This window comes from Mytilus edulis, chromosome 9, assembly GCF_963676685.1.
Source record: "Mytilus edulis chromosome 9, xbMytEdul2.2, whole genome shotgun sequence".
NCBI classification, from domain to species: Eukaryota; Metazoa; Mollusca; class Bivalvia; order Mytilida; family Mytilidae; genus Mytilus; species Mytilus edulis.
In genome coordinates, this window is record NC_092352.1 from 7,855,548 (window position 1) to 7,882,427 (window position 26,880).

Here is a 26,880-nt window from a genome sequence, read left to right on the forward strand (position 1 = left end):
TTTTTATGTTTTCTGGATTTACCTTCATAAGGAATGCACAAACTTAAAAAAATATGAAAACTAGGGATTTATAGAAACTTAGGATTCTAAAAGGTTATCAATTTAACACTGTAAAACATTGTTTGAATATTGTTTTTATTGGAATAAATTTGAATATTGTTTTTATTGGAATACATTTGAATATTGTTTTTATTGGAATAAATATTGATTTTGTAATCAGTAAATTAAAACCATACTAAATTTATTGTTATACACATTTGCACTTTCACGGTTCTACAATCATCTGTCGATACCTATAGTTTGGCACCGGACAATTTCATGTTTTCTTTGACTGTTGATGTCTTTACACTAAATGCATTTGATGTTGACTGTGTACTTATAAATATTCTAGTCTAAGATAAATGATTGTTTTTATTAGTTATTATTTGCTTCGAACTAGCTGTGTGAATTGCGAGTACTCTCAAACTTGTACTTCGCACTTATATTTTGCTTTTAAAATATACAATTATGCTGCCACGTCCGGCCTGCTATTATTATATGTTATTTTGCTTTGTATCAATATAATGAGTTTAACCCTTTTCAACTGATTTGATAGTTTGTTCCTATGTTGTGCTGTAACACAAACATGTTCATTCCCACTTAAAAATCACTTTATTTGCCTGTCCCAAGTTAGTCTATTATTATAGGCTACACGACCTTTGGTTATTTTCGTCGTTGAGTTAATGTCTCACTGATGTACATCCAATTTCTATCCATTACTATATTTTTGACAGAGTCATGTAAAAGTGCATTTGGTAAAGGTACCGAACTGTAATTGTTGCAACGTAACATTAAATTGCTTTCGTAACATTAATAATAATCCATTCAGCCAAAAAGAAACAATCGTCGAAGTTTAACGGTGACAGTTTGTTTCTGCGTTCTTGATGAGTGCCTCTCGGACGGATTCAATTTATAATGTGCTACTTTCATTTTACACAAAAATAATTTTAATCGGTTAAACTGAAACGTTCATGACTTATAAACATTTTTACTCTAAAGATATTCACGAACGTCAGTCGGATAACCGAGAGATTGGTCGGTTAATCTATATTGAGTATGCGGCTATATCTGCGGGTTGGCTAAAGTCTGTTAATCAGGTGTTATCGAGAAAATTATTGCAAGTTTGGTATGTTTTATTGTATAACTTTTAAAATATATTTTTATCATAAAAAGTATTCATGTCTGACAAAACAGTTCAGTGTACAGAATCCAATGGTGTAATTTTTTTTTCTAGCTTCGATAAACGATCTATGAAATAAAACTGAGGATTACTCATTAATAAATTTATACACATTTTACACACACAAAATGTACAAAAATTACAAGTTGGTTGAATTTACTTACATGCAATATTTTGAACATCGAAAAAAGACAAACATTATGTTTGTTAACCATATTAATATCATTGTATGAAAAATCTACACGAAAATCTGTATTTTGGTGACAGTAATCTTTTTTTTTTAATTAAAAACCTGGTCTGTTAATGGGTCGGATGTATAAAAACCGGTCTTTTAATGGTCTGTTAAGAGTTATGAATGACAAGAACTGTATAATTTGATTGCTATATGGGGTGTTTTGGGATCAAATAAGTAGGCTCAAGAGGAGTGGCTAAAATATACGGAAACAAGACATGAACAATGAAACATAAATTAAGACAACGGAAATTGAAATTTGATAAAAATGGTTTCAAAAAGTGTAATATTAAAGTAATATTAATTTCATCCAAGAATGGGCGCATATATTATGTGGATTCTGTTGTGTTGTTATGAATGACATCAATTTGCGATCAACATTGGTAACCAGTATATAAATCAGAGATAAACGTTGTAATTTTACTAAACAACAGTAAGTAAAATATATTGGGATGCTAAAATATAATGAATAGAGAAAGAATAATGAGTAAAATAAATAAAATGTAGAGAAAGAGACATTACAATTTAAAGAATACAGAAATAAACTACACCCCCAATCCGGATCCTCATGGTATACACGAGAATCTGGATGGAGACGCAGAATATAGAATAATAGATATGGACAGTAAAGAGTGATGCATTGCTAAAAAAAAAGACAGAAACAAAATTGTTTAAGAATACAGACACGAAACACCCCTTTTCCATATTAGACCCTCGAAGATGATTGTTATAACAGTTTTGGCATTTATTCCACATCTCCTTATTTTTAGATTAATATTTGTACGATATTTATGTATATGCTTTGCAATTTTATCAATGTATATCACTTTATTTTACTTAAGACTGATCTGATAGCTCAGTAATTATTGTAAAGTGCAAACAAAACAAAATTTCAGGAACGGGGGGGGGGAGTGAAACAGTAACGGATTGCGTTGTACTCAAATTGGTGACAAATGCTAGAAGTTTATAGTCTGAAGTTCTCCTCTGCACTTATGTAGAAAGGAATTAAACAGAATAAAATTAATTTAAACTTAAGATAACAAAATGTAGCTGCATTCGCTCTTTTCCATTTACTTCTTTGGAACGATTTGTAAACAAACAACATATGATTAAGTAATAGAACAAAAGAACCAATTCGATGATGCGGAGGAATTAGGGTTTAACTTCCAGTGGCAAATATCATGTGACTATGAGAACGACAACACGTTATGTGTACCCTGTGTTGTATTAAACAGACACGTTCAGTCGGATTTAAGAACGTGCTACTTTGAACAGACACAAAAATTAAGGCTGATTGAAAACGTTAATAATAAATGCATGCATATTCCAGCGGCCAATCCATATCACGCTATATTGAAGTGACACACCCTTCAATAAAATGCAAAGAAATTCAAAATAAAATGTTCTCACAAGAAGGATACTGTTGCACCGTATTGTAATTTTTTTTACTCAAGTACTTTTCATTCTGAACTTTTTCAATGGGAAAATATAAAGGTAGCAAAACTATTGTCGTGGCTAAATAACTCTTAACTGACACAATTTTTTGTCCGACCCATTAACAGACTTGTTTCCCCTAATATTCACTGAAATGTGCTATTACTCACGTTGTATTACAATTATGAAATATTTACTAATGTCAATTTATTTTTTAGAACCAAAATACTATTTTGTGTACTTTAAATGATATCTAAAATTGTTTGTTTCGCCTTTTATTAAAAAAATTCTATGCGTATAAGCATAAATACCACATACTTGCGCGACGCCTTTTAGTTTTACTGAAAATTGCGAAGACTATAAAATGTTTTTACAGCGGGAAAATGTTCTATGATAGATATAATTTTGTCAGACACTTTTCTTTTTTGATTTGGTTCTTATAATATGCCAAAAATCTGTATATTTAACAGAGTTTAACATAAAATTGTGCGTTTTACTCTTAACAGACCAACCGCCTATATAGCCGCATACTCAATATAGAATAACCAACCATTCTCTCGGTAAGCCGAGTGTCGGCCGTGATATTATGTGTAAATCGTGTAATCGTTAGTAATCTAAACGGAGTAAGACTAAAACAGACTGGGTATTTTATGCTTCAGATCGCTTGATATCTAAATATTATAATAAAAACAAAAGTTTTTTTAACTCTGGGGAACGAAATACAACTCTTATTTTCTTTAAGAACATATATAAATAAGTGAAGTCATTTCGTTCTTAATATGTAAATTCTGGATAGTTCAGGTTTATTATACAGTTTATCTCAAACACATACACTAGGCGATATGTTGGTTTTAAAGTAATACATCTATGTTAGATATATGAAGGTGTAGGAACACTTCTTATATCAAATGTATATATTATTTATTAAGTTGTTACAGTTCGGGTTTATAAAAACAACAACAATACGAATATAATTTATTCAGCTATTCAACGACATCACTACTGATAATTCATTTCACATCTTGTTCAGCAAGTCAAAGACAAGACTATACAACAGAGAACTTATATTGGTAAAATCAAAATTTAACGATAGCTACTACGGATAGGGCAAAATAGAAAAAAACCACTTAAGTTATTAATAACTTGTCTCATTTATGGTTATATGACATTCAACATACGAGAAATTATATACAAAACTTTAGATTATTTTATGAAGGGATGAAATTTTGTTACTTATATTCATTAAAAAGCGAAATATTCAGAAGAGCAAAAGATAACAAACACGAACTAATAAAGAAAACAATACATATCCACATGAAACGGATATCGACTTGTGATTGGATTCCGTACTTAATAACATAGTCTTATATATACAGCCATTTACCACCATCCTTCCGAGTTTCCTAGCTTCTGACTTGATTTATCCGATGAAAAACGTATACTTTCAATATTAATTGATATATCCTCATTCCATAGGTATTTGTTTTGCCTTTCTTTCTCTTTAACATCCTTTGATTCTGATTTATAGGATGCCATAACTGACCCCGACGGATTTATCAAAGACACTCAATAGGATATCTGTAAAGCCATATTGTGATTCAATAAGTTTGTTTCGAACTGACATTATTCCGACATTCAATGTTGCATTCAACATTGTCATCAAAATCTATAATAAAAATAATACAAATGGAAATTAATAAACTATACCAGTGACCGGTTTTACAACTGAATGGAAAGTAACCAAGGTATTTGTTTATGGAAATAATTATAGTGGTCGGTATTACAAGAGCATTTAGTCTTTAATAAATAATGACAACATTTAATCTAACAATTTTAATTTTTTCACTCGAAATCTGTTTTAAGACAAAATTAGCTCGGTGTTAATTTCTAATAAGAAAAACAGTCCACTAATGGAAAAGCATCTGCAGTTCAACATATGGATATCAACAAAAAGCATTTAAATTCTACCACACTACATAACTATAACTATCAACTCGAGAAAGTTGAGTTTTCAAACTATATATTGTGAGGTTTACCAAGTACTATTCAATAACAAGTTGTAACTATATTGAGATTGGAAGAATTCGATGGGCTGAGACTGAGAATATATATTCCTCAAATGATTATACGAAATATTTTTTTAAATATATGATTTCGCTTTTTTTTCTATAAATACACTTTATCCTATACCTTATCGAAAAACAAAATAAAAATATGGGGTCACTGCCTTCGAAAGAATAGATATAGGAAGATGTGGTGTGAGTGCCAATGAAACAACTCTCCATACAAATAACAATTTAAAACGTAAACCATTATAGGTTAAAGTACGGCCTTCAACACGGAGCATTGGCTCACACCGAACAACAAGCTATAAAGGGCCCCAAAATTACTAGTGTAAAACCATTCAAACGGGAAAACCAACGGTCTAATCTATCTAAGCATGCATTTTTGTTAAGTTACTTTTTTTCTGTTGAACTGATAGGAGAAAAAACGGTAATATTAAAATAAAAAATGAACTAACCTACAGAAATTGCTTAAATTTTACAATAGTTTAGTTTAAGTACAGCTTATGTGAAAATAATGATAAAAATTATAGGTCACCGATGAATTAAAAAACACATTTCAACTTTAATACAAAAAAATGGCATTTTCACCAAAGGCAGATAAATTGGAGTTTTTTCAATGATATAAACATTTTAAAAGTCATCTGGTGCCAAAAGATATTGATTTTGGTAGATTTTGTACCTTTTGTACCATATCATAGTGTAACAACTAATAATGTAATAAATAAAATTTGTAATGAAAAAGAAAAGTGTCCATTTTTTTGTTAATTTTTTGTACTTTCGAGCCTACTTAAGCGCTAAAAAAAAACAGGTTCAATCCACCGTTTTCTTCATTCGAAAATGCCTGTACCAAATCAGGAATATTACAGTTGTTGTCCATACGTTTAATGTGTTTTATTATTTGTTTTTGCCATTTGATTAGGGCCCCAAAATTACTAGTGTAAAACCATTCAAACGGGAAAACCAACGGTCTAATCTATCTAAGCAATAAATAAAGCCATTAGTTTTCTCAATTGAATTGTTTCATACTTTTTTCATGTCCTTTTATAGTAGACTACATGATAGGGGTTTTGTCCATTATCTATGGTCGTACGATTGCCTATAGTTGACCACATTCACTTCATTTTGCAATTGGGTGGATGATTGTCTCATTGGCAATCATACCACATCTGAGTGTTTTTATACAGAAACATTTTAATGTTTTATCGCCATAGGAGTACCATATAAAGGCGAAAATGCATTTAAATAAAAAAAATTAAAAAAACATAATTGCATGTGTTATTAAACTCATCATAGATACCCGGATCAAAATTGTGTATGTCACACATGTGTTTCACCTATAAAAGACTCACCGGTGGTGTTCAAATAAAAAAAATGAAAAGCAAAATTAAGTTCAAAATTGAAGAGGATGAGGACCAAATATTCCAAAAGGTTTTGCCCAAAATCACCTATGGTAATCTATTCCTGTGGTATAAAATCCTTGGCATTTCGAAAAATTTATAGTTTTATTCTTGTATCATGGCATAACATTAATTTCCTGTCAATTATTGATGACTACAGCACCTTTGATTATTTTCGTCGTTGAACTAATGTCTCACTGATGTACACCCCATTTCTATTCATTACTAGGTTGCACTTTGTAAATACAGCTGATTCTCAAAACACGCCTCTTTTGGGGAGTAATTGAATATTCATAGAAAATTGATTTTGTTTACATACTGGTTCCCAGTTATGCTCTCTGTGTTCCATATCGCAGAGACAGAACTTGGGAATGTTACCAGTAAATAAACACGTGCATATTGTTTACATTGAAATCTGTGGTAACCTTTCATTCGAGGTAGGGGTAGTTAAGAAAATTAGTGTAAGTTTAAACTCTGAGAAGTTCAGGGCATATAAACGTTGAAAATATGCCGCACAGCCCTATATTTTGACCTTTGAAAAAAAAATGTGGTGCATATGAACTTTCAATTCTAGGATAAGATTTTTTTCAAAACTTCATAGTAAAAGTGGTACAGTTTTAGCCGTAAAAGGAGTTCCTATGGGAAATTGCATTGTCAATATTTACAGAAATGCAACCTACTATATTTTTGACAGAGAAATGACCAAGTGCATTGGATAAAGGTGCTTATCTGTAATTGTTGCAACGTAATAAAATTTGCTTGTATAGATTCTGCGTACTGACGTTGTTTATCATCTTAACAACGTGTTATATTGTTCTTTCATTTGTCTTTGTTCTATTATTAATATTACTTTTACTTTTGGATTATTTACTGTGATATCCATTTAACGTGGCTCGGTACTTATACATCCCGTCAATGTGTTTGTATTATCTTCCATTTTTACTGGTGTGTTTTGTATATGCCACTTTTTGTGTTTCTTTGGTTCTAATGGCATGACTCTGTACTTTAATAGATCCTGTCAGTGTGTTATAATATGTCATTATGTTATATTTCTATATAAATTTAAAAATACGTTGAACCACAAACGTCAAAATTATTTAATCACGTAGTGGAATGAACCATTTGTAGATGCTACCCTGTATGCTATCATTGCCCATATCAAATTATAAAATTGTTTGTATAAACGTTGAACGACAAAAATATGTGACGCATAAAATTTTCTGACTTCAGACACGCAAAGCAATTGTTTCTTTTAAAGTTGTAACACGATGATGAGTGCTGTACCCATATTTTGACTATTTTATTTATTATGTATTCACGCATCACTGTAAATATAACGGAACTTGATAAGACTGTCATACAAAGTGAGAGGTTTAGCGCTATAAAACCAGGTTTAATCTTTCATTTTCTACATTTGAAAATGCCTGTACCAAGTCAGGAATATGACAGTTGTTGTCCATTCGTTTTTGATGTGTTTTGTAATTTGAATTTTGCCATGATTAGGGACTTTCCGATTTGATTTTCCTCTGAGTTCAGTATTTTTGTGCTTTAACTTTTTTGTAACTTCACTAATAATCCATACATCAATAAAGAGACAATCGTCGAAGTTTAACGGTGGTATGTTGTTTCTGCTTTCTTTCTTTCTTGATTAATTTTTGGTGTTTTAACGCCACTTTTAAGCACCGCATTTAGGCTATTTCGTAGGGGCCAGTTATTATTGGTGGAGGAAGCCGGAGTGCCCAGAGAAAACCACCGACCTTCAAAAGGAAAATTGACAATCCTATTCAATTAAGATTGGAGTCGAGTGCACCCACAATAGCGGGTATCAAACTCGAAATGTCAGTGTTGACTAACCAGTGATTTCAATACATTAGTAACTACTTAGCTCATTCGGTCACCAAGGCCCCTCACTTTCTTGTAGAGCACTCTTCGGATGGATACAATTTATAATGTGCTACTTCTATTTTATACAAAAATACCTTTAATCAGTTACAATTAAACGTTCATGACTTACAAACATTTTTTATTTGAAAGTTATTATGTGAAAATCGTGAAATCGTCGAATCTCAACTGAGTAAGACTAAAACAGAATGGGGATTATATGCTTCAGATCGCTTGATATCTAAATTTTAAAATAAAAACCAAAGTTTTCCTAACTCTTGGGAACGAAATAAAACTCCCATTTTCTGCAAGAACAAATAGCAATAAGTCAAATCGTTTCTTTCTTAATATGTAAATTCTGGATAATTCAGGTTTATTATACAGTTTATCTAAAACACATAAACTTGACCATATGTTAGTTTTAAAGTAATACATCTATGTTAGATATATGAAGATAATTTGTGTTTTGATGAAAACATATGCAACTATAAGACCACTTCTTATTGTATATGTATGTATTATTTATTAAGTTGTTTGAGTTCGGGTTTATAAAAAACAACAACAATGCGAATATAATTTTATTCAGTTATTCAATGAAATCACTACTGTTAATTCAATTCACAACTGTTTAAGCAAGTCACAGACAAGACTATACAACAGAGAACGTATACTGGTAAAATCCAAATTTAACAATAGCTACCAAGGATAGGGCAAAATAGACAAAAAATAACATTTACATTATTAATAACTTGTCTCATTTATAGTTATATGACATTAAACCTACGAGGAATTATATACAAAACTTTTTATTATTACATTGTTTGTATAAAATAAGGGTTAAGGCATATCATTTAGAATTCATATGAACTCATCGTTCAGTTACAGATTACTAAAGGGCACATGTTTTTTTTCTGCTTCAAAGGCACTGACTGAAAAAAAACACCATACTATATAAAACAACACTGCTATATAGCTCTTTAATAGTAAAAACAGTTTAATTGTAGTTATCTCAATATACTTTCGTTGATAAATTATTCAAACTTCAGTTCACCTTAACTTTGTAATGGCTTCAAAAACGTGTCTACTCATTTGCAGCAGAATATGTTTTGCAGGGAAAGGAAGCAAAATGATTACAGACAAGAAAATTTCAAACGTTTTTTTTTTAACACACAAGCATAGATAATATTATGAAAAGAGGAAATTGTGTTTTTTATATTCATTAAGAAGCGAAATATTCTGAATAGCAAAAGACAACTAACACTTAAACTAATAAAGAAAACAATATATGTCCACATAAAATTGATTACGTTGTGTTATTCTACTGAACTCAATGGAAATTAAGATAGTCTTATATATAAAGCCCTTTACCACCATCCATCTTGGTTTTCTCCTAGCTTCTGCTTAGATTTATCTGTAGAAAAGCGTATACTTTCAATATCAATTGATGTATCCTCATTCCAAAGGTATTTGTTTTGCTTGTCTTTCTCTTTAACATCTTTTGGTTTATACGATGCCATAACTGACCCGACGGTTTCACCAAAGACACTTAATAGGATATCTGTAAAGCCGTATTGTGATTCAATGTGTTTTTGTCGAACTGATGTTATTCCGACATTTAATGTAGCATTCAACATGGTCATCAAAATCCATAGTAAAAATAATACAAATAGAAAATAATAAACCCTACCAAGGACCGGTTCGATGGAAAACAAATCATTTATGCTGTTTCTACCAATTATAGCATTGATCAAAGTTGTCGATGACACGAACAAGTCTTTGTATGTTTCCAAATATCTACCGAAAAAGAGATGTCCGGATAAAATAAATGCAGTATATACCAAAAATGAAATAACGAAACATCCACAAAGATCTCGGCTAACATTGGAAAGTACATTCCCCATTTGATTTATTCTTTCATTGTAGCTAAGAATTCTCATGACTCGGAACGTTGTCAGACATATTGTGAATGCCAGGAAAACATTAAATATCTCATCCCATGATGCTATGTGACTGAAGTTTACAAATTTGTTTTTATTTTTCTCAAATTCGTCCATTGCAGCATTGATCATAATCCATCTTACAATGTACATTATACTACATATAAAAAATAAAATTATTATTAACATGTCAAGGATGTGCCATAAATCTCTATAAGACTTTCTCCAATGCTGACAAAGGAACACGATTTTCCTTATTGCGAAAACAACCATACCGATCACAAGAATTATTTCACATATAAAAACGAACAGACCAAGACTTCCAATATGCTGATACGGCCTGAACGGTTGAATTGTAAAACTTGTGATTACGCCTCCAGTTTCTGGGAATTCGCTCAAAAATGTTACATAAGTAAACACATTATCATTGGCGTTGTACAATGTAAACTCTGTAAATATAGCTCTCGTCTGACGGTCTATCCAGGTGTATTTGTATAAATCCCCGAGAATTACTCGTGAAATGTTGTAATTGACAACAAATTCTGCTATATACCCCCCTCCACTGTAATAAGAATGTAACCCATTGACAGGTAATCCCCATATGTCAGCAGACGATACAAACTTCCATGCAGCAAACGACATATTGTAGACGGATTGACCTCTAACACATGGAGGTGACTCCCATCCAACACAGTAGCTGTGATCGTCTTCTGAGTGGATAGAATACTTCTCAAAACAAGTAGTAATATTATCCCATAATTGTGTCTTGCATGATTCTTAAAAAAAATATATTCAATATATTTTAGCACTAATAGTTTAAAGCAAATAATGATAAATTGTCTAATATGAAAGTTTTGACGTCTTTTCTTATATATCAATACTTTGTCGTCGAATACATCAACATTAATACGTTAAGTAAAAGATATTTGACGGCCTGTTGAATATTCACATTACGCTTTTCCATGCTATAAAAATTTACTTTAAAGTCCCCATTTTCCAGACATTTATAAAAAAGCAATGCTTGTTTAATTTCTATAGCTAATACGCCCAATTTAGTATCGAGTTCTTTTCAAATTTTACACCTTATTTCAAAATTAATAAATAGTATTTCATAATCCTTTGTTATCCATTCGTTTGATGTGTTTGAGCTCTTGATTTTGCCATTTGATTATGGACTTTTCTTTTTGATTTTCCTTGGAGTTTAGTATTTTTGTGATTTTACTTTAAACATAACAAACGGAATTTTTAATCAACACTGCAACTAAAACCCACCTCGAATCCCTTAAATATTATTTATTATAAATTTTTATTACAAAGTTTAAAGAAATAAGATGCAACACACATTTTGTCTTAAAGCTAACGATATTTAACGAACACTTATGATGCAAACAAAATGCATAGATGTGAAAAAGTTGAACTAAACTTAGGTACCGTTAAAATTACCATGTGTATTCCTACTAATTCACTGAATCAGCAGTTTTGCTTCTAAGCAGAGGATAATTTATATTTTCAAAATTAAAATCGTCTCGATTGTCACAGACTTTTGTTTTAAGATGACAACTATAGTCAAATTTGACTAAACAGTCATTGATACCATAGTACATAGTAGAAAAACCTTGATTATATCATGGTAATGGAAAAGCTCATTTCTTAAATGTTTTTTTTATTCACAACTTGCCTATTAACTATAACATTTCCGATTTTTCTCTATTTATGTGACCCCATACATCCTTAAGTATATAATGTAGAAGAGGGAGAATGAACAGAGTATTGCGAAATTTCTTAATTCTTATTGTAATAATTTCGGTTTTTTTTTTTATTAAAATCAGTTGTCAGTACACTGTTCTCCCAGCTTGTAAAATTATCCGAAAAATCCAAAATCCACAATCTATTATATAATTTATTGACACACTAATGTTCTCGTAGTGTTCGATTCTCATTTTTCATTTAATTCGGTAGAAATTGTCCAATTCAAACGTTTGCATTTGGAATACAGAATTGACAAATATTTGAAGAGCTAAAATGTCCTGTACCAAGTCAGGAAAATGGCTATTGTTATATTATAGTTCGTTATGTGTGTGTTATATTTTAATGTTGTGTTTCAGTTGTGTCGTAGTTCTCCTCTTATATTTGATGTGTTTCCCTCAGTTTTGGTTTGTAACCCGTTTTCTCAATCGATTTATGAATACGAACAGCGGTATACTACTGTTGGTTTTTTTCATAACACAAAAAAAATAATGGATGTAACAGATAGCAAAAACGTTTGAATTGGGGATTGATTGTAACGATGTCAAACCTGAACACCTCTAATTATTCAAATATATACAAAGCTCATGGCTCAAGCAAAGCCATTGCAGAATGCATAAAATATTAATATATTTAGTAAATACAAGTCTTTCTTACCTTCAACTGTCCTAACTTGTCTCAGTCTCATAGGTCCAATTCGAACATTATCTTGATCTTGCAAAAACAACCTTTCATTGGCAGTCAGATGGTATCCATTAATTTGGTATCGAGGAAAAAGAAATGGAATAAGTGTCTGATCAACCCAGGCATAGAAATCTGATGCGGTTTTTACCTGAAATTTACAAGCACTTTAAAAGTTTGTCATAAGTTAATCATTGGTTATTGACTGTCATGACCTTTGATCATTCATGTAATGAAATTTGGCTTAGTAGTCTTTCCAATAGGTAGTCAGCAACATTTTCGGTCACAATGATACTGAAAAAATTATTGATACTGGAGGAAACAAATTTTGAAAAACCAAGAGAACAAAAAGAAATAGCCAAATCTGCACAAAGAAACTAAATTATTTTTGAAAAAGATACAGTTTTAATTTGATGATTTCCAAATTTAAGTTACAACCAATTTCAACAAACCAATACACGTATTTCTATACAAATACATACTTGACTGTTGATACACTATCTAACAGCAGATGTTTGACCATTTTAAAAACAAATCTTTTATCTCGGTTCTACCTCTTCCGACAAGAACATTTCTCTTGTTTAAAAGAACATATTACGGAACTTTTAGACTTGGTGTTATCTTCATTATGACATTTCTATCTAAAAAATGAACACCAATTTATTGGCTCAAAAATATTGTTATAATACAATGGAAGCATTATAATACCTGATTGAACATAACTGTTCCGTCCCCAGCTGATACATTGAGTGGTGTAACAAGTTGTTGTTGTAGATGTTGGTTGATGTTGTACCACCCAGTATCCCTGTTACTGAAACTGACGCAATACAAAACAGCCAGGAAGATCATATACAAAACTAGCTCAATGAATTTCTTTTGGATTGTTAGTCGTTGCTGTCTTTCTTCCTTCATTTTTGCAATTACTTCCGATTTCTGTGGAACAATATTCTTTTTGTAGATGTCTAATAAGATAAGAATAAAATAAAAAATAGTGTCAGTGAACCTAGTTTTCTCCGGAGTAAAGCATAGCGAATTATATACATTATTATAACTATACGTTTACAAGTTATTCACATCCATTCATCATAACATAAAGAGATTGGTTTTTTTAAGGTTTATGTACCCTTCTGTAGCCATTTTTGTACGAACTTTTCAAACTTCAATTGTATCAAAACTACAGATATAATGAATAATAGAGATAGGCCATTTTGTACATATTCCAAGGGGAAACTTGATGCATAGCATTATTTTTTACTGTTCCATTGCATTTAATAGAAAAAAGAGGACTTTGTGGCAAATAAATCAAAATTTTTATAGAAAATTCACAGCCTTTATCCTTGTACTCTCATATTTGGCAATTTGATGACTGATATATATAGGATTATTGCATGCAGTGCTAGCATTGATTTCCTTAAAACAAGTTTATAAATGTAGTTATTGGTTAACACAAGTATAAATTATGGCCAAAATCAAGTACACCTTTTAGGGTGCGCTCGACTTTAGTGACTCAGCACGAGGTGTTTTGGAATTTACAGGTTACTTAGAACTTTTTGTAAAAAATAAACACTAGCACATCATAGAAAATCAAGTGAGTAATTTATGTTTCAAATTTTATAACAAAAATCTGTGTATTAAAGGCTGTGGATTTTCTATAAAAATCTTGATTTATTTGCCACAAAGTCCTCTTTTTCTATCAAATGCAATGAAACAGTAAAAAATAATGCTTTGCATCAAGTTTCCCCTTGGAACATGTACTAAATGGTCTATCTCTATTATTTATTATATCTTGAGTTTTGATACAATTGAGGTTTGAAAAATTCGTACAAAAATGGCTACAGAAGGGTACATAAACCTTAAATCAAAATATATTAATTAATATGTATAAGCAATCACAATAATTGATGCATAGATATATCTATATTTATTCCGATGTGCATGTGTGTTTTTCTATGATGTGCTCGCTATCATTATTTACAAAACGTCATAAACAACTTGTAATTCAAAACACTTCGTGTTGGGTCACTAAAGTCGAGCGCACCCTACTTGAAATTGTCCATACTTATGTTTGTTGTAACCCATATCTAAATCTATAAACTTGTTCTAAGAAAATCATTGTTAGCACTTCATGCAATAATCCTCTATCTATTAAGCACCAAATTGCAGAATACGAGAGTACAAGGGAAAAGACCGTGGATTTTCTATAAAATTTCAAATTGTTTAGCATTAAATAATGACAAGGGTACATGTACATAATCCTTAAGTTATTTCAAAGACAAACAACGTCATGTAGCAACTGAATCGGTACGACGCAAGGTAGTGAGGAATTTTCCCTCACGTAAAGCTTTAATTGTTTGTGTGCGTTAAGCTTCACTTGTCTGTCCTTTTTTTATTTATTAGTTGTTGCAAAGTTCATACAAAATGTTTGTTACGTCACTGATGAAACCTTTGAAGCAGTAGTATTTATAATGTTATTACCTAGCAGATATGTCACTGGTGTTGCCGTGTGTCTTTTACTCTCCAAAAGAACCTTTTCTCTGTCGTATTTGATATAACTTTCGTTGTGACTTTTGAAAATCCAGGATAATATGACTGATATTACTATTATCTGTAAGCACATGAACATAAGTCTTATGATGCTTGACAATCCGATTGATTTTTTCGCCATATACTTGTCTGTATTTTGGAAACTTAACACTGAGGATTCAGAATTTTCAATTACTTAACTTTTACGGGAGAATAATAATACTATTTTTTAAGATAAAGCTCATTATAGATTTGTTCCCTGTGTATCTAGTTTAAGTAATTATTACGTCATAATTTTAATGTATTGTTTTATTTCGTAATAAAATCCAAAACTTCCGTCCTGAAAATCTAAAATAATCAAGAATTTGTTATGTCAATGCGTTTTGGTTAATTATTTCCTTCACAGTATATAGATTATTTACTTTCATTTTGCTGTGACAAATACATTGTACTTGATATTCTTACCTTAATATCTCATTTATTGTTTTAAAATTTTATATATATATTGATTTCGTTAATTATTACCTGAATGATTGTTTACGATTTTGAACTACTCTGTTTCACATATTTGTAAAATACCTTAAGTGGATCAACAACGAACATTGATTCGAAGAACGACAAGAAGAAGGAAAGCAGCCATTGCTCTGACTTTGTTTTTCCCCACTCCATACTGTAGAGAATAAGAAAAAATCCAGACACTATCACTGCCGCCGTCACCATAAACCATGCAATATATCTACACCAAAATGGGAGGGATGCATTAACACCATGTACTATTAAGTCGTCTGTTCGCTTCTCATTCACTTGTTTTTGCGGAGGTTCTGACTTCTCATTGCGTGCCTTGGCGTCTCTATTTCTACTCATTTGTCGACATTTTGAATTTTTGTACAAGTACGTCACCAAAAATATTGGAGGAGCAGCTATTAGCGCACTTATAAATGAAATATATATTCCAGACAATGAAAGTTCAATCGGTCCCACTGCAAAGCTACCTCCGGTATCCTGCCCATAAAACATAGCATTAGAAATCATTGTCAAAAATAACAATGTCAAACAGCATGCCAAACGTTCTATACGAGTAAAATTACTGTCTTCTGGTCTGATGGCCACCGACAGCCACATATGTTTATCTACTGTGTTTTCTCGCGTCCGTTCGTAGAACAGAGACGAAAAACTACTTGTCTCTGAATTATTAGTAAGAGGAATTGAACAGTCGATGCATCCGTCATCATGGTCCAAAGACAGCCATTGATTGCACATGAAAAGGTACCTTAGAAATAATAGTAAACATATCACATCTGAGTTTACCATGTTTACTTGTAAATTTACTGTTATGGAATGACAACCGAACTGTCCATGAAACTGTCACATTACTTTTTATGTATAGGGAATCCATTGTTTGAAACTTCTGTCCTTTCATGTTCAAATTATATTATTGCTTTCGGGTTTTTTTCTGTATATTGGAGAAAGTATTGTTGTTCACTTTCTACATGTTTAGTGGTCTTTTAAATTGGTACCAATTTTTCAATTATATATAACTCGGTCAGTTTGCTACTGCAATATTGCAAATTGTTTAGGGCATCATCTACCTAGCAGCCATTTATTATTATTTATCTGAAATACTCAAAATTTTTGTGTTCAATCAATCTTATTAGATTTTGGTATCACATAAACAAGACGAGTGCCACATGTGGAGCAGGAACTGCATACCTTTCCGGAGCACCTGAGATCACCCCTAGTTTTTGGTGGGGTTCGTGTTGCTTATTCTTTAGTTTTCTATGTTGTGTCATCTGTACTATTGTTTGTCTGTTTGTCTTTTTCATTTTTAGCCATGGCGTTGTCAGTTTATTTTCGATTTATGAGTTTGACTGCCCTCTGGTATTTCTCGTCCCTCATTTAAATACATACGGACGGTAACAAATGTAAACGACGAAAATAAATAAAATTTGTAGGAAGTTCGCAATAACATCAAATTAAATTTCGATCAATTTGTAAAAAGAGTTATCCATTTTATTATCTGGAATAAGAAAATTTAGAGTTTCCAAAAATCAAATAACATAACTCTGGAACGTTTAAAGGGGAACTGAAAACAATAGAATTTTACTCGTGTTTAGCGATCGAAATCATTTAATTTAAAACATGAATTGGAAAAAGCTTAGATTGATGGCAGGTTAGAGAGATGGTTGTGCACTCACATTTTTTATGTGCCTATCCCTAGTCAAGTGCCTGTTTTTCATTGGATATCTTTGGTTCGTATTTGTATTTCGTAAACTGTTTTGTTATAAATTATTTTTTCTTAATTGATTTGCTTGATATTTCTCATATATGGGTCATTTATAGCCGACCATATGGTACAGGTTTTTTCTTATTTCAGAAAGCCGTACGGTTGCTTAATATAATTGCTTACATCAACTTCATTTGAACTTTGGTGGATATTTGTCTCATTGGCAATCAAACAAAATCTCCTTACTTTTATATATTTGAATTGTTGAATCGCGGAGTCAAATATCGGTCAATGTACAATACACAAAGATAGTTATTAAGATACATAATGAGCACCATATTAAAGTCCTCTATTTTAAAAACTATATCATTGAGGTTCTATATCTAAAAATAATGAAAAATAGTTTCATTTTAATATACCTTACAATTGAATTAGATTTTTTTTCTTCATTTTTCAACAACGTTCACTGTACTCTTGTTGAACATTTTCAATGTTACTAGAACACACCCGTGATATCGCGGGTCCGTGACTGTATTAAAGTATATAACTATGCGCAAGCCTTATCTTAGTATAAGTACTGTCATCTGATAAAGTCATGCCGATTATAAGATACACAATTTTCTCTGCTTTCAAATCTTTCTGTTTGAACCCGTCGAACTGGAACTTATCAATTATTGGTAATATTAATTATTTGGAAAACAAAAGGTCCTGGAATGGAGTATTTTTTAATCAACAGCATTGTCCTATATTAGTTATAAATAAAGTTGAATTCTTTGATTCGCTGTTTTACGTCATGCCCGCTAACAAATTGAAACTTATTTTTAGTCCAGATTTTTAGTATTCGTATTGTTATCTTAGAAAGTCTTATGGATTAAAATACTACAATAGGTAACAATTTGACAATTTAGTAGTGTCAACCCTGTGTTATGACCCGTGTATATAGCATATTAATCCTGAATACACCGTTTGGTGGTGCGCCTGTCAGATGCGGAACGTACAGATAAGGTAATAGGTAACAGGTGATTATACTATTGGTCTCGGTATCGGACTCGACCCAGAACTTCCTAATTATTTGCAATATTAATTACGTGGAAAACAAAAGGGCCTGGAGTGGTGTAATTTTTAATCTACACCTTTGTACTATATTAGTTGTATATAAAGTTGAATTCTTTGATTCGTCGTTTTTACGTTATGACGGCTGACAAATTGGACCTCGCAATTTTGGTATTATTGATTTAATGTACCTTTCGTCTGTTTGTAAATCCTCTATTGTAATCTTATTAAGATACCATGATGCAGCGTTTCCTTGTCCACTGTTGTCATGCCAAATCCTTAATGCAGATGGATCATTAATTTTACTGGTTGCACTCATTACAAATTTTCTAATACTCCCAACTCCAAAGCCCTAAAACATTGTGAACTAGTTATAGAATTATAATTGGTTACCAATTTATCAGAAAATCAGCAATGGACAGGAATTTGCAATAGCAATTTGATAAAAAGAAAATAACTAGCAAAACTAAAGTAAAAAATGAAAATTTTAAAATTTGTATTCACCATGTTCTTTAATTTCTGAAAACTTTTGGTGGCTAGCTAGAAATGTTTGCCACGCTCATAAAATTTCAAATTGCACTATTTGTAAAACGACAACAGACATCTCACGTCTTTGAAATGTAAGAGGAAATGAAACCTAAAATACAACAAAGGCAACAGTAGTATAGTCAAAAATCGATTAAACAAAAATAAATCCGGGTCACCAAAATCAAGGATAACACATCAACTATAAGTGTCTGTTTATTGTAATAAACGTAGGGTTTTACACATGTTCCATAGTTTAATGTTGTTGAGTACATGTATGTATGATTATTGCTATTTTACGAAATTTTCCTATCATCTTACTGACTGATAATTTTCTTTCTCATTGGAGTCGAGTGATATGAAAAAATGTTGCCAGAAACAAAAGGGACACGTGGCGTTGTCAAGGAAATTGACATGAACTTGAAAACATCGTCATACCCAAAAAAAAAAAAGAAGAGATAAACAGTTTATCATTGGTCATCTCAACGCGATTGCTTTTCTCGCTCTCGGCGTCAAGCGAGAAAATCATCCCAATGAGATGGCAAACGATAATTTTTAAGTATACACTTTTTACTTGATATAACATGTTTTATGCTTACTTCATGTTTGCCGTCGTCTAAGGTTCTAGTCTCTGTAGAGACATGTTTCTTGGTGGCAGGATCACCATCAATTATCTGAAAATGAACATTGGACTTTGTTCCAGCATGCCTATGTAGACCTGTGTACACAGTCAGAATGTAGAGATATTCATCATACGGTCCATTATCTATAAGGTAGGATAAAGCCCACTGTAAGTAAAATGAAATGAAAATACATTTCAAAAAAGTTAAAAAATGTCACCGGTATGGTCTACAATTATCCATCAATAAACAATAATTTTCCTTATCTATTACATTTTTTATTCAACAGAAAGTTTGTTTTTTCTGCTTTTCTCAAAATTACTGTCTAATTTGCTAGAAATTACGCTTTCTGATCCCTCTGTTTGCTTTAGATAAAAGTAACAGTAGTATACCGCGAGCTGTTCAATAGTCATTATTCAAAATCAAATTGTAGACTAGCAATGTCAAGGTCAATCATTTCTTTCAGAATCAAGATATAAAGACAACTGTAATGTTTTACCTCGCCAATTAGTCCTTTCAGAATCTAAAGGACTACGGGTGATATCATTGTTCGTACACCAAAATTAAAATGACTTGCGTCATTTGTTTAATTTCCATTGTTTAGAACGTTTTAAACCAATCACAACGTCTTGGTGTACGATTTCGAAAAAAATGCAACAGATTCTTAAACGGCGAATTATGAAAAGTGAGCGAAGTTAAGTATAACAAAGGAAAGAAATACTGCTTCTGTTGCGTCATTCGATAAGACATTTTTGTGATTTTACTTTTAACTCACATTGAAAAGCTGAACACGTGTCATATTTCATTAGATTTAAGAAAATAATAATTTACCCTGTGGTGATCCGCTCTGTCTTGCCTATATGCCCATACACAAATCAAAAAGTAAACAAGTATTAGAGATATAACAGTTGCAAAAACGCCAGAGTTGTTTTTCAAATCGATTTTGTTGAATACGCTACCAAAGTCAATGGTATTTGGTGGAACATAAAATGTTGTGGCGAAACTGTTTCCTGGTGGATTGGAGCATTCACATACTGTCTCGTTAATTGTCGACGATGACGAAAGCTAAAACGAGAACACACGTTTAATTATAAACTATCAGAATACTGGAAACAAGGATTATCTTATGGTTATATTTGATTAAAAAACTAAAAATGTGTGTATGACTGGTATTTTCTTCAAGAACAGGTTAAACACTTTGACATGGCTTTTACTAACTGTAAGAATTCTTCGAAATAAAATTTACTTAATATTTATCATAATGTTATATGCTGCCAATTTAAAGATGTTTACCATACTTTCTCATATATACATTTAAATGATCTGAATATCTAGCTATAGATTACATGGTATTGTTGAGTGCTTTAGAATAGTAAGCACTATCATAATTCAATGTAAATATTCCTCGTCAGGAATCTCGTTAGTTGTTGTCTATATTTTTATTTCAGTGTTTTACTTCCTTGAGGTGTATTGAAGACTGTTATTGGTCTCTTAAATATAAATCGATATGACTTGTATTTTGCGTTGTGGCAAAAATGACAATACTGTAGAGGTTTATATGTTCCTTTCATAATGGTTTAATATTGACATGCTTCAAATAAAAATTCTTCTTTATAAACCATATATATAATACATTGTGTCAATGATTGTGCAACAATTGAGAATTCCAATGACCATTAGTTCATGTGGTGTATTGAAGACTGTTATTTATCTCTTAAATATATACATCTATATGACTTGTATTTTGCGTTGTTGCCAAAATGACATAAACCTCGTCTTTATTTTATATCAAAACCATGAAAATACGTTACAAACGTATATTGCAATTTTGATTTAGGATTTTGGTAAACCATAGAAGTATAAAATGCATTAACCTGGTTCACATGATAATGTAGACAATGTAATTGTGACATGAAAACCTATCTATTTGTTGTATTCGTCAGTATCACTAACCAGCAATTAGTAATGAACAATTCTTACCTTGCAAGATGATTTATCCCATTTCTCATTTACAGTATCCCAAACCCGACAACCTGCCGTGGCGCCAATCATTTCATATTCTACAATGGTTGTAGTTAACGCTCGCCGTTTTCGTGTTGATAGGTCACTTTCTGGAGCTTCTAAAACACGCAATTAAACTCAAAAGTAATACACAAAAGTAGAAAACTATGAAACACCGCACCGAGGGTATCACCAGCCCAGTAGTCAACACTTCGGTGTTGACATGAATATCAATAATGTGGTCATTTTTTTTTTTATAAATTTCCTGTTAACAAAAGTTTAAATTTTTGAAAAACTAAGGATTTTCTTATTCCAGGCATAGATTTCCTTAGTATTTGGCACAACTTTTTGGAATTTTGGATCCTCAATGCTCTTCAACTTTGTAATTGTTTGGCTTATTAATATTTTGATATGAGCGTCACTGATGAGTCTTATGTAGACGAAACGCGCGTCTGGCGTACTAAATTATAATCCTGGTACCTTTGATAACTACTTAAAAAAGGCGAACAGCCAATTTTTGTCATTTAGCCATTTGTTGTCAAATTTAATGTTAACAATAATTCAGAACGAATAATGTGTTTTTTATAAGAGGTTAGATCTATTTTGTTCTTCTTATACTAAATTTTATTTTCACATATTTGTTCCTAATGTGTTGACTGGTTATGCTGCATGTCAGGAAGACGTTGTATGTTTGTTCTTACGTCGTTTTAAAGTAAAAATGTGGAATGTTATTTACATATGGATTTTTAACCGCCCTTATTTGATACTTTGTGATCGTTTGCTGGTGTTTTACCTTTTTCACCATTACTGTCTACTTCCTCCAATGTACGATCTCTTAATCGTCTGTTTGCTTTACATAAGTACAATAGTAGTACACCGCTGTTCAATAGCCATAAATTAATTGAGCGAAAAAAAATCCGGATAGAAAACTGAAAACCAAGGGAAACACATCAACTATATAAGAAAACAACAGAAGAGCAGAAACAATGAAGTGCAACACAACAAACACAAACATATATAGAAACTGACTATTTGATAACAACTGCCATATTCCTGACTTGGTATTGAATATTCTAGGAATAACGTTTTTGTTAAACCTGTTTATATGGCTTTAGAAACCTCCTGCTCATATGGAAATGTTTAAAATACCACTTAAGTACAGATAAACCCCGAGTTACTCGACTAAACTGACAAATACGACATATCGGAAATATATATAAAAAGTAATTTTTTTTGTAAAAATTAGGCCATTAGTTTTCTCGTTTGAATTGTTTTACATTGTCATATCGAGGCCTTTTATAGCTTCCTATGCGGTATGGTCTTTGCTCCTTGTTGAAGGCCATACGGTGACCTATAGTTGTTAATGTCTATGTCATTTTGGTCTCTTGTTGACAGTTGTCTCATTGTCATCATACCACATCTTCTTCTTTTTTATTTATACCATACATGATAAGACAAAACACGATATCCGCCAACACTTGTAAACGAAACATCATAACTAAATACATAGATGCTGGATCAATTAAACATTGATGATGGAAATGTAATGGGGAATATGTCAAAGATACAACAAACCGACAAAGAGCAGATAACAGTCGCAGGCCACCAATGGGTCTTCAAGGCAGTGAAAAAATCCCGCACCCGGAGGAAGGCCTCAGCTGGCTCCTAAACAAAAATGTGTACTAGTTCAGGTAAAGGGGACACAATTAACTCCAAAATATATAAATGAAATAAAATTCAAAAAAAAAAACCAACTAGACTAACAAAGTCCAGAAGCTCCTGACCTAACAAATGCGCTAAGGTTACTACCACTGGGTCGATGCCTCTGCCGGTGGACTATAAGTCCCCGAGGGCATTACCAACCCAGTAGCCAGTACTTTCGGTACTGGCATGAAAATACGGATTTTTTGTGTTATTAAAATTTGCTGCTACAAAATGATAGAAATTATTATAAATTTAGGAATGTATCTCCCTCATGCAAAGCTCTGATTTCTTTCACGGATTTGGCTATACTTTTGGGACCTTTTGGATTATAGCTCTTCATCTTTTATATAAGCTTTGGATTTCAAATATTTTGGCCACGCGCATCACTGAAGAAACATGTATTGTCGAAATGCGTATCTGGTGCAAGAAAATTAGTACCGTTAATTATATTAAACATAGTGAGATCTTAACCCACTTCCGATACCTCTAGCCAATGTAGAATTTAAAAAAATACATACAGCAATATGCAAAGTAAAACGCAGTTTAAAAGAAGTTCGAGTAATATATCACTCCTTGAAAATAAATGTGCAATAAATAAATACATCCATACCTAAATATACACGAACTCCGATATATACATTAAACGGTTGTGTGTAGAGTCCATCATCAAACACAATTTGTATTTCGTCAGTCGACACCCAGTCAACTGGTTCTATGGATTTCTTCAGGTCATACGTGTCTTCTGTTGGAGGAGTTTTACTCTGAATATATACAGTGTGGCTCAGGTGATCAACAGCTTTTGTAATACTAAATATAAGGTTGTCTGAAGGTGTTTTCCAGAACATTTTATACAACAGCATCTGTGATGTTGGTTCAGTTTTATCAATTGGAATTGCGATTTGAATAGATTTCTTTGCTGGTAAATTATTCTGTAGTTTGATTTTGGATGGTATTACAGCGTTATTTGTGTTATCATTACCAACTGATACAGATACTGTTTTAGATGTTATGAATTTCGATTCCTCATCCCATGAATATGGTGTATGATCATATACTGTAACCTATAATGGAAAAAAATGTATGATACTCAATAATTAATTACTGACTAAACTTATATAAAGTACATCCACGTACATTAGCGTTGACAGACAAAAATCGCAATTGAGTTGGCTGGCATTGCCCGTATCACCACCAGAAAGCCTCACTTCATTCGACAGATAGAAATAATAGTGTATCAGCTTTCCTGGCAAATTAAGACTAAGATACTATATAGTTTCTATAGTTTATAATTTGAATGCACTCTATAATCATTTAATGACAATACCTCAAAGTTTGGTACGAAAGTCCGAATCTTGTGGAATAGGACCCACATTTTTTTAGGTTTCGATACATAGGATTTTTGGGTTTGATTTGTACTGGTGAACAACGAATTAAGATGTTAAATGATTTACAAATTTGTACAGACTTCTATGCAGACTGCGGCAAATCTGTGAATTCAAATACCAACAAAATTTAAATTCTACCTCAATCCAATGATAAACTAAATGAGTATATATATGTGTGTCTCAAAAAAGATGATGAAAAGATATTGTGACTATACACACTTATTGTATATCTACTTTGATAAATGTTTTAAACTTTTTATCATAATACCTGTACGTTCTGTTCTTCGAGAGACCTTGACTTGGATTCAGTAAAACTCAACTTTACGTTATCATGATTTAATCCATCCTTGATCAAGTCACCAATCAGCTTTTTGTCCTGAGAACAGTCAATGTTTCCCATTTTGGTACTTACAGGCATTTGTTTACGATAGTTCAACATTTGTAATACCTTTCCAAGCTGTGAAATACTTTCTAACAACACGGTTATTTCAGTTTTCACCTGTAAAAATTATATCTAAGGATTAAAAGAACCACGTCACCCTAACGAACTATTAGAAAATTTTAGTACGATATGTAAATATCAAACTATACAACGTTTCAAAATCTAATATAAAGTTAATCTTATTTTTTACTAATTTTGAGATTTCTCTTTTCAACAGTTTAATTGACTGATATGGGTTTTTTTTTCTATCTAATTTTTTAACATTTCGGTTACAAAGCAGGTACCACACATGGAGCAAAATATGCCTCCTCTGATAGAGTACCGTATATTAACTGACGTTTGAATGAAGTGCCCGTTACCTTTCTGTTTAGTTTTGTTTCGTGATAAGCAATTGTTTGTTTCTTTCCTTAATTTTGATTGTGCAGTAGGTATCTTCAAACCTATTTTGTATGAAAATGACGACAAAGATAGGTTTTGTTCTCACAGCGTAGCACTACATATATTTTGACGCATGGGTATTATAAACTGTTTACTTCCCTTAAGTTCGAAACGGCAGATCTCCTTATCTACAATTTCGTTACTTTTCTCGTGGTCTTGCTTGTGCATATCTTATGCAATATCTCTACCTTTTTAACATTCTCATTCCTAATTAAAATTGTGTGGTACACATCGTAAAGTCTACATTTTATATTATAATAAAACTGAAAAGCGGGATGTAACAAATGCTTATAATTATCATCTGAGATGTGTCATTAGGTCTCTCATTTAAAATCATACATATCTCCTTATATTTATATAGTAATTACTTTAACTTACAACATCATTTCCTATTTCAGCATCCAATTCATTCTTTAGAGCAATCTGTGAGGCAATAAATGCTCTTTCAGCAGGAGTAAGATCAGCATCATTAGGTTCAGCGAATTCTTGTCTGCTGGAGATATCCGACATTATAGTATATATGTCTAACTGGCTTGGTGTGTCAGCTGCAGTCTTGGGTAAAATGGCCTCTAATGCATTATTAAGGACTCTTAAAACAGCTATAACAGTAAGTTATAAGTTAATTTCAATAATATTCAAGTTAAGTGATTGATTGAAACTAGTGGTATGCATAATAAATATCAAAGGTACCAGGATTTTAATTTAATACGCCAGACGCGAGTTTCATCTACATATGACTCATCAGTAACGATCATATCAAAATAGATGTAAAGTCAATCAAGTACCAAGTTTAATCATATAAGAGGTCATCCAATAGTTATCAAAGGTACCAGGATTATAATTAAGTACGCCAAGTCATGGATATTACAAATAAATCAACCGAATCATCAGGGAGATTATAAATCAAATTCTGCTACATGTAAGGCAACTATTACTGACTTTCATACCTCAAATTATAGATTTTGGATTTTAGTTCATCTTCCATTAAACAGAACACGTCAAGGAGCGATACTTTTGATGGGCAAATACACCAATATTTATTTGCGACTACTTTTGTTGCTTTAAGTTAAATTATCGGGTCTAGGGATTTTACTTTTCAAGCTAAATGAACTCGCAAAAGACCCTTGTACACTTGTTTCGAATTTATTTTTAGTTTAGTGTCATTTTAAACAAATATTGCTTTGAAAAGTCAATAATCCGGCTAAGTTCCAATGTCAAAGAAGGCGACATTAGTTTACCTGTCTTTTCATGATTTCTACAATGAAATTATAGTATGCCATTATGGTTTAGTAAAATAGGGGCGAAAGATACTAGAGGAACAGTCAAACTCATAAATCGAAAATAAACTGAAAACGGCATGGCTATAAATGAA

The 26,880-nt window shown here is 31.8% G+C and overlaps 1 protein-coding gene across 1 annotated transcript; it reads right to left on the bottom strand.

The window, feature by feature from the left end:
- Positions 1–9,170: 9,170 nt before the first annotated feature.
- LOC139487566 (polycystin-1-like protein 2) lies at positions 9,171–26,088 on the bottom strand. Its single transcript, XM_071272454.1, has 12 exons — positions 25,887–26,088; positions 24,897–25,127; positions 23,854–24,304; positions 21,519–21,658; positions 20,370–20,603; positions 19,518–19,706; positions 18,585–18,745; positions 15,696–16,386; positions 15,069–15,198; positions 13,302–13,555; positions 12,570–12,744; positions 9,171–10,942 (listed from the first exon to the last, which is right to left on the bottom strand). The coding sequence occupies exons 1-12, from the start codon at positions 26,016–26,018 to the stop codon at positions 9,594–9,596; spliced, it is 4,137 nt and encodes a 1,378-aa protein (XP_071128555.1). The 5' UTR covers positions 26,019–26,088; the 3' UTR covers positions 9,171–9,593.
- Between the last annotated feature and the right edge of the window lie 792 nt (positions 26,089–26,880).